This window comes from Belonocnema kinseyi, chromosome 1 (genome assembly GCF_010883055.1).
Source record: "Belonocnema kinseyi isolate 2016_QV_RU_SX_M_011 chromosome 1, B_treatae_v1, whole genome shotgun sequence".
Classification (NCBI taxonomy): domain Eukaryota; kingdom Metazoa; phylum Arthropoda; class Insecta; order Hymenoptera; family Cynipidae; genus Belonocnema; species Belonocnema kinseyi.
In genome coordinates this window covers 101,294,138-101,304,214 of record NC_046657.1, presented here as the reverse complement: position 1 = coordinate 101,304,214, position 10,077 = coordinate 101,294,138, and the positions used below count along the sequence as shown (strand labels likewise).

The 10,077-nt window shown below is 33.8% G+C and overlaps 1 protein-coding gene across 1 annotated transcript; it reads left to right on the top strand.

Moving 5' to 3' along the window:
• The first annotated feature begins 7,999 nt into the window (after positions 1-7,999).
• On the top strand, positions 8,000-8,200 carry LOC117175153 (histone H2B-like). The gene has a single exon (XM_033364745.1). The coding sequence runs from the start codon at positions 8,000-8,002 to the stop codon at positions 8,198-8,200; it is 201 nt and encodes a 66-aa protein (XP_033220636.1).
• The last annotated feature ends 1,877 nt before the right edge of the window (positions 8,201-10,077 follow it).

Here is a 10,077-nt window from a genome sequence, read left to right as displayed (position 1 = left end):
TTACCGTTATAAAAAGACTAATTATTACGATTACTCCGTGACCTTCTAATGGAGATTTTAACGTAGAATCCGAATTTCACCAATTTAAAAGTTGATCTTGCTGTTTTTCTAGTTTTTATTGTGACTCTCTTTTTTCCTGAACTGATTTTTTTTAGTCAAATTACTGGCTGCTGGCCTCAAATCACGGATGGGCAGAGTTCATTGCTTTTCAGTTTCCGTGCATGTATTATTCACAAACTAGAATAAAAAAGATTATTCATTGAATATCATACACCGAAATTAATTTCTAGAAAAAATTTAATTTCCGATTATAGGCTCATTACGTAAACAGGAAAGACTTGTAAAATATATAAACAATTTTTATCATTGATGAAGACCAATATTTCTCTTTCACAGGATGTCTGCTTAAATCCTTGAAAAAATTCCGTATAATTACAGGTGTATTGAGGTATAATTTTTCGTCGTACGAATACATTTAAATATTTCGCATTTTTTAAATCAATCGACTCGGAATATGTATCCAGTTTCACGAATTTTTTTCAGTTTATAGGGATCCAATTAATATCTGTGATGCAGAAAGATTTGACAAATTATATCACAAGATACTTTTTAATGTATGAGCAGTATCCATTAATTAAATAATACTAAAAACATAATTAATTATTTCTTGAATTGTTCTGTAAAGCTTTTCTATTTTCAAAAGGATGGATGAAGTTTTAACCAAATATTAGAATTTTTAACAAAAAAGATTAATTTTTTATAAAAAATACAATTTTTCAGCGAACTACAAAAATAGAGTAGGTGCTTCAATCTAAATTTTTTTTAAAATTAACCAAAGTGATAAAGTTTAAATTGGAATAGTTGAATTTTAAACGAAAAAGATGAAGCTTCAATTAAAATTATGAATTTTTAAGTGAAATAGTTTAATTTTAAACAAAAAGACGAATTCTTAACCAAGAAGAATAATTCCGACAAAGAGAACGAATTAAAAATAAAGTACTTGAAGTTTTAATCAGGTACTTTAATTTTCAGCTAAAATCGAGAAATTTTCAACCAAAAGAAAGGAACAGTTAAATTTTCTGTTAAAAAATTAATTTTCAAATAAGAAAAAAACTATTTACAACCAAATAACTCTTCAAATTCAACGAAATACTCCACTGAAACATCATCTACATAAGCCATTTCGTCACTTAATATATTCTTTTCCGTAATGACATTTCCAACGATGGTCAAACTGGCTAATTGAATATTCTCAGTGGCGCCAATCCTATTTGAAACAGATCGGCCGGATCTACTTCAGACAGGCATCCCCCCCCCCCCCTGTTTGAGAAAAAAGAATTCAACTATACCAGTTGGATATTCCCCATTTTAGATAAAAATTTCTAATTTTGTTTGTAAATTAATTTCTTTGACTGAAAATTTAATTGTTCCATTTTTAGTTAAAAATTGATCATTTATAGTTCAAAGTTAAATGATTTGTATGTAAATTAGTATTTTTTAATTGAGAATTTGACTATTTCGTTGAAAATTCACGTATTATGTTAAAAAACTGATTTTTTTGATTAGATATTTATCTTTTTCTTTGAAATTTAATATTCTTGTCTAAAAGTTATTCCTTTCGATTAAAGAATCAAGTATTTCACTTAGATATTCGTCTTTTTTGTTGAAAATTGACACAGTTGCATACTCCTTAATTTCAGTTAATGAAGTCATCTTTTTGATTGAACTTTCATTTTTTGACTAAACGCATTTTTATTCAATTTCTGGTTCCAATTAAATATTCAAAATTTTATTTAAAAGATTCATCGAGGCTTTCTCAAGAAAAGGAACTCCACCCGAATCAGTGTATATTACCATCGCCTCGCTATCCAAAGCTGCTTTAGATCAGTATCAAGTAGCTTTAAATCAGTGGCAATTATTCTGCAGAGAGGCAAAAATCTCGGTAATATCCTCTTATAAGAGAGGGGAAGAACCTTTCACAGCTAGATTCCTCAAGGTTATATTTAAATTAAAGCCTTCTTTTACAAAGTATTCTTCTGTCGGGGATGTTTCAATAGTTCTTGATTATGCAACCAATTTTGTTCCTTTGCATGAACTAACTTTTCCTGCATTAACGTTTAAAGCGATTGTTTTACTTTCACTGAGTATTGCCCAAAGATCCCAGACCATTGCTAGTATTCAATTGAAAAATGTACTTGTTAAGACTAAAGAAATGAATATTAAATACATACTATCAAAAAGTGGCATAGATACCACTCAATTCTCAGAACATTCGACAAGACATGCTACTACGTCGGCAGCTCATAAAAGAAAAAGAAGATTGGGACCTTCTTTCTCTAAACCTCTACATGGTTAACAGTATAATCATGAGAACGAGGCTCGAAATATAATTGTTCGAAAAAATGAGGCCTTCAGCGCGGGAAATTCGATCGAAATTATATGAGAACCTTGTTCGAAAAGATTATACACTCTCCCTTATACAAAATTTTTGAAGAACAAATATTTTTATCGCATCCACCCTGACTACAGAAGCTGGATTGGTAACACTTCACCAATTTTTTCTTCAACTTTGTAAGTCAGCTTAACTACCTCTAAAAATATGAAGGAAGTGGGGATCAGGCCATATGCCGGGATATAACTACATGGTTTATAGTATAATCTTTTGGAACAAGACAAAAATTGCAGGTGTTACGCCATGTAAAAATTCGGAGTCACTTTTTTTGAACTACCAATATTTCTAAAAACGATCATTGGATTCAGGGGCGAGACCAGAAAAATATTTCACTGGGGGGGAGGGTTCAAAAAATATATATGTATATCCCATGCATAGCTTAGCGGCGTCTTATAGAATATCTTATAGAAATTTTGATTTTATTGTAAGTTTTTTAAATGTATAAAATTCTGAAGATAAGTAATAAAATTATAAGAATACTGAAATAAACTGTAACAATAATAATAGTTTATAATTTTTTATATTTTATTTATTCAGAAATTTAATTTTTTACACAATTTTATTACGTAAACCGTTTGATTTTGTAAAAAATTGTGTAATACTTGACAGATTAATATTCACTTAATTAAATAATGATTCATTAGGAAAATAATAATAATCGATGATAAAAATATTCTAATTAAAATTCACATAAATATGTTTAAGATTTAATTTTCAACTTTAAGGACGAACCTATTCCAGTTTTTGTTAACTATCTTATTGAAGTTCAAAATTATCCATTTTTAAATGATCAATTCTTGACTCTATGAATCACACCTGTTGTAATTTTTAATTAAAAGAAACGCTATTTACGGCCCGAAATGAGCTGAAAATCATCATTTCTGAAGTTAAAAAAAGATAACACTAAATAATAATTATTGTTATTAAAACCTGAATATTATACAACCCAAGTTTCATTATTTGATTACAATAATCAAGATTAGCGATGCGTTCCCTCAATTTTTTTTAATCTGAAAAAATACACAAGAGTTTATCCACTATGAAGATTTAGTTACTAGTATATGAAGAAAAAGCAGCAAGCATGAAATGTATGGGAGTTGAAATTCTTTGTGAAGGACAGAGTTCTTAGTATATCAAGGTGTTATTGTGATACGTTTATGAAATTTATTTTGAATTATCTGAATGTGATTAATATTACTTTTTGACGCTCCTCCTCATATTTTACATGCATAAGTTATGATTGGTCGGATAAACATTTTGTAGATTCGAATTCCATGATCAGGTTTTAGACTGAAATGTCTGTCAATGATAGGATTGAGGCGTGATATGACCCCCAGGGCTTTTCTCTTAGTTTTCTGGATATGCTCTTTCCAGTTAAGACGTTTAGGAAGTTTACTCCCTAGGTATTTTACTGACTTTTTCCATTCTATTGGTTCGGCAAACATTTTTGGTGGATCTATTCTAGCAGGCCTTCTGACTGAGAAAAGAATTGATTCTGATTTTGCTACATTAATTTTTATTCTCCAAAGCTTAGCCCATGCCTCAATGATTTCAAGAGCTTTGTTAAGTCATTTTAAGATTTTCGGGACTGACCAAGAAGTACATAGTGCGGTGACGTCTGCATATAATCCAATTGTAATTTTGGGGATCTCAGGGATGTCGTTCACGTAGGTTATAAAGAATACCTGAGCTAGAATGCTGCGTTGGGGCACACCCGCTCGGATGGGTTTTTCTTTTGAGAGTGTCTGGCGTATTTTGACTGCGAATTTTCTGTTAGAAAGATAAGAGTTCATAAAGAGGATGAGCCCTCTTGGGAAAATGTAATTGGTTAGTTTTTCTGTGCAGGCCCAGGTACCAGACTTAATCAAAAGCTTTTTCTACATCGAGGAAAGCAGCTCCGGTATGCTTTCTTCGATTGAAATTTAAGCGCGAACATTTGAGCCGGTTTTTTGAGAGGTGGAATATTATTTCGCGGCTTTAAGACTTAAGTCATAAGATATATAGTTATCTTTAATTTGAAGTTTACCGACTAAAGCGTGAATGGCAGTTTTCATGCTAAAGGTTAGGTTAGATACGGCTTCGTCGATGTGAGTAGTGGTTTTTAGTTTAGGTTCAAAATTAACATGAGTTTCTAGGGTCGTATTGAATGTTTGCCAATTAGCTTTTGCAAAGTTGTAGCGAAGCGCAATTAGAGCTTTTTCACAATTAGTATAGAGGGTAAGAAGAAATGATCTGTGGTCTGAGTCTAATTCATCAATAGTGAGAGTGTCATGGTTATAAAAGTTATTTTTTGTAATTGCTAAGTCAATGAAGTCAGATTTATATTTGATTTTATGGGGAAGAATATATGCGAGTCTGGTGATGAGATGAACATGCACTGGTTGTTTATAAATTCAAACATTTTTTTCAACTTTGTTGTTTTTTCTGTTGTTCCAAGCTAAGTGCTTAGCATTTAGGTACTCTACAGCAAGTACCGAGGGTGCAAGTTTAAATATTTTTCTGTAATCATTTTTTGTAAATTTGCGGGAGGGAATCTGGTAGCGCGAGACGATGGCATACGGTTTCCCGTAAATTTTTATTTGTATAGCTGTAGCTTCAATATTTTTTTGAATTAGGATCCCAGGGCCTCTATTAGTGTTATTTCGATATAATTTCTAGCCGCGAACTAGATTGATATTTATGGATTCGCGAAATAAAGTTTCACTGAGCAAGCAAATTGTTATTTTAGTTTTGGTGAGGTATGTGGCTAATTCATTCCTTTTTAAAGAATACCCTAAGCATTCCAAAAAATTATTTTTAGAGTACTGTTATTGAAGATGGCCATTTTCGATAGCAAGTGAAAGTATATTGCTTATAATCTCGGCAGTTGAATTTATAGTTCGGTAATATTTATTTTTCCTCTCATAATATCAGTAGTTAAGGTTGTTGCTCGGTTTAATAGATTTACCAGACATGATGGAATCTTTGGCACTTAAGGCACTGAGAGGTTTCCTTGAGCTTAACATACGGCTCGACTTTTATTTTTATATATGCAATAGATTGCAGGTTAAGAAGTTCTTTTGCTTTAGGGGTATACGGGGCCGTTACCCAAATCATTGGTAAGGCTTTCTTGGTTTGTCGGTTTCTCATGCGAGCAACTAACGTAATAGTGAACCCTTTCTCTTGAAGTTCAGAGTGTACTAAGTCCGTCGAGTACGCGATGGGGATATTCCTGATAACTAGTTTAATAGGTAGATGGCCAACGCTTTTATATAAATAATATTGAAAGCCTTGCTGCTCTCTACTTTACCAGCGTACAATAGTGAACGTTAGAATGATGAATTAATTTTACTTCTTAACTATTATTAGTTATTTTAAACAATTGATTTTCTTACTCGATCATTTAAAATGAGCGCGCCGACCGTAACCGATCCGCTTACTGAAACGACACATACATAGTGCGTCAAGATCCGAGAATTAGAAGAACTATGTGGCCTGACATTGCACAAGCTACTTTTTAATATGGGAAAATTAATTTTCAACCAGGAAGATAAACTTTCATTCGAGAATACATTTTCAACGAAGTAGTTCGACTTTTACTCATGCGGTTAAACTTTCAATTAAAAATATCAGTTTCCGACAAAATAGTTAAACATTCAAGCAAGAAGATGAATTTTCAATTAAAAAATATGAATCATCAGCAAAAAAATGATTTCTTAAAAACGTGTTTTAAACAAAATAGTTGAATCCTGAAGCAAAGTACATTAATTTTCATCCAAACAGGTGCAGTTTTATGCAAGAAATATGAAATCTCTGGTTGAATTTATAGCTTCATTAATGTTAATTTTTTCCCCCCATTATGTCTGTGGTTAAGGTTGTAGCTCTTTTTAAGAGATTTGCCAGATAGTTTTATTCGGAGGGGCATAAATTTTCATAGTGATTGGTGCTTTAGCTCGAGTATTAGCAATTTTATGTGTTTTGTCTGTCTGCATAGTTTGAGGCTTTAATGCGCATGCCTGTGATGTTGCGGCGGCGACTGTGCTGTAGAGTGGTAAGTTTTGCGATGGCAGGGCACTGTCTAGAGGGTTGCGTTCGCTTGTAGAATTTTCTTTTAGTGTGATCTCTTTAGCTAGTTTATTGGGAACAATTTCCTTGGGCAAATTATGTGTTTTTGGTTTTTTAATAGCGGGTTTTTTGGATGCTTGTTTAAAAGCAGAACAACCTCTATAATTAGCGGGGTGGTCCCCAGCACAGTTAGCGCAAGTGGTCGGTGTTTCACGTGTTTTTCTGCACGCAGAACTTTGATGCGCATCCTCGCACTTCACACATCGTGGAGTGGCGTGGCACATGTCAGAGACATGGTGGAATCTTTGACACTTGAAACACTGTGCGGCTTCCTTGGGTTTGACATATGGCTCGACTTTAATTTTAATGTAGGCAATGGATTGCAGTTTAATTAGCTCTTTCGCTTGGGGCGTGTTTGGAACCGTTACCAGAAGCATTGGTAAGGCTTTCTTGGTTTGTCGATTTCTCATGCGAGCAACTGACATAATAGTGAACCCTTCCTCTTGGAGTTCGGAATGTACTAAATCCTCTGGTATGCGATGGGGATATCTCTGATAACTAGTTTGATAGGTGGAGAATCAATGCTTTTATATAAATAATATTGAAAGCCTTGCTGCTCTAGATTTGAAATAGTTTTGCGATAGTCTTCGATAAACGACACGCGGACGGAATAAACATCTGAGCCAAGATTTTATGCAGGACGGTACAGGGGTGATTAACCTCGTCTGCAATAATATTTATTGGGGGTATTTTTTCCAGTCTTGTGGTTGTTTTTTTATTATTTGCATTTTGCGTGTCAATGACTGCTTTGGGGTTAGATGGTGCCGCGCTTATGGCTGACGTTCGCAACGTCCTACGGCTTCCTCCGATTGAGGTGGCCGAGGATTGGCTACTGCTGATGCTGTCCAAGCCGTTTACGGACGCTTTGGCGAGTTTTCGTTTTTTATTTTTGGATGTTTTAAGTGACCATTTGTCATCTACTTCCATCCTGGAGCTAGTTCCTGCTGGGCAGGAAACTGGATTTGAGCTCTGTGACATTGTCACAGAGAGCAAGGTTTTGATCAATCAATTTGATGCGTCTGATAGATCAGAATCTATCAATCTATCATGAGCATCAATCGATCGATCTAAAATCGCCTATTAAAAAGCGACACAATGAGGAGAGCGTTTCGAAATCAATTCTATCGATCACGATATCAATCAATCATCTATCGATCATTCAAATGATCTAATGCATAAAACTTCTGAAAACACGCATTTTATGCACTTTGACGGGGTGGGAGGAGTGGTATGGCGCATCGAAACAGCGCAGAACGGTGAAGGGAGAAACAGACTATTCTTGGCTCTTGACACTAGATGCACCAATCGGCTTTCGTCCCTACTCCAGTTTGTGTCCATTGAGGAGCTCTCCCCATTTTATCGCTTTTACCCGTTCAGAATTTTAATCGTTTTACCGTTCAGAATTTTCGTACAGTACAGACATTTGTATCATCGAAAATTGCAATGGCATCTAAAGCGAGTGGTAAAGCCGTTAAGAAAGCTGGTAAAGCCCAGAAAAACGTCGCTAAGACCGACAAGAAGAAGAGACGGAAGACGAAGGAAAGTTACGCTATCTACATCTACAAAGTCTTGAAACAGGTCTACCCTGATACAGGAGTCTCTAGCAAGGCAATGATCATCATGAACAGCTTCGTTAACAATTAATTTGTTACAATCACATGCATTTTTTAGGCTTGCGTATTACATTATTTTTCATAGCCTCTCTTGAAATTTCGATTTTCGGTACCTGTAGAGCGGGTTGAAACCTTTTTTTCAGCTTTAGGGTACATATTTTTACAATTTCTAGAAAGCTTTATTAGGAAGAAGAATAGTTTTTCCAACTTAGATTCAAAGCATTAATTACAGTAAGAATGAGATAAACAATTAAGGACTTTTTAATATAGGAAAATTAATTTTCAACCAGGAAGATTAACTTTTATTCGAGAATACATTTTCAACGAAGTAGTTCGACTGTTACTCATGCGGTTAAACTTTCAATTAAAGATATCAGTTTCCAACAAAATAGTTCAACATTCAATCAAGAAGATGAATTTTCAACTAAAAAATATGAATTATCAACAAAAAAATGATTTCTTAAAAAAGTGTTTCAGACAAAATAGTTGAATCCTGAAGCAAAGAACATTAATTTTCAACAAAACAGGTGCAGTTTTATTCAAGAAATATGAAATCTGCTAAAACAGATTTATTTTTAAATCAAACAGACAAATTTTCAGAAAAAAATGTTTGAATTAAGGTCATTGGAATTTCAGAAATTAAGACATACAAATCATTTTTATTTTCAAACTACCCGCGGCGAACTAATAGACTTGAATAATTCCGACTTTTAGCGCTTTAAGTTCACTGCCCCGATGCAAGCGCAAACAAAGGTTTGCAATTTTCGTAATGTTTGGTACCTTCAAATATAATATAAAATATAACTTATTAGAAAATAAAAAATGCGCCGCATACTATTCCTCTCGGGTGGCATAAATACTAATAGATGCATTGTTAACCCAACTCTCAGCAACAATAAATAGACCAATTGACGAAACAGATAGAATGCCATTTTTTGTATAGTATCTTTTTTCTTCTTACTTTACTATCAATTAGGACTGCGGCTTACCGGAATTTTCGTACATGGCTCATGCCATGTGATCACGTATTTCACGGTCGTGATACGTGGCCATAGATGTGATTTACCGCGATTCGACTGACGGCCGGTGTCAATGTTAGATGGCAGTTGCTCCCAGTGGGATTTTGCGGTGGCTGTAAAACCGTTTTTTAATTATATATATATATATATATATATAATTACATAAATTTTAACGTTGACCAAATCGTTCTCTTGAGCAAATAAATGTTTCCTGATTAAAAATAGAGAAGTCCTAATACCAGCTACAGGTTCAACCCAGAGAGCAGTTATAGATTTATTAACTTATTATTACTCTGCCTTTCTACTCATTGTCAGTCGTCGTATTTTGAGACCCAGCAAATACGGTGCACAATGATTTTTGGTATGCCTAAAACTTTTGCAAAACATTTCTGATATAAAAATTCGATTAATACAATATTCACTGATAAGAGATGAAGCATATAAAATTTCAAATAAATTGACTTATAATTTCGTGACCAAAATCAAAGAAGTAAAAATTGAATACATTTTACATGCTAAACTCCATAAGACATACAAATGGCTAGAGTAACGGCCAAAAGTATTTTTTTTTTAAATAAAAAAACATGGGTAAATTTATTTATCTAGAACGATTTGGTCCACGTGCCCGTTGACCGGACCAATCCAATAGTTCGAGGGAAAAATATACTAATCTAGGAGTTTTGACAAAAAGTTAGAGAAATTCGAATTCTATAAATTCCACGAATTCCTTAAATAGCATGAATTAATTTAATTCCATGCATCAAGCGCTCAGCCGCTACCTTGCTAGAAATACCAGGTGTATACATATGAAACCGGTATTGCCATTTAGCGGCCAGTAGGCACACTTGTAGGCACTGTCGAAACTTACCATTTGTGCTAATTGGCGTAT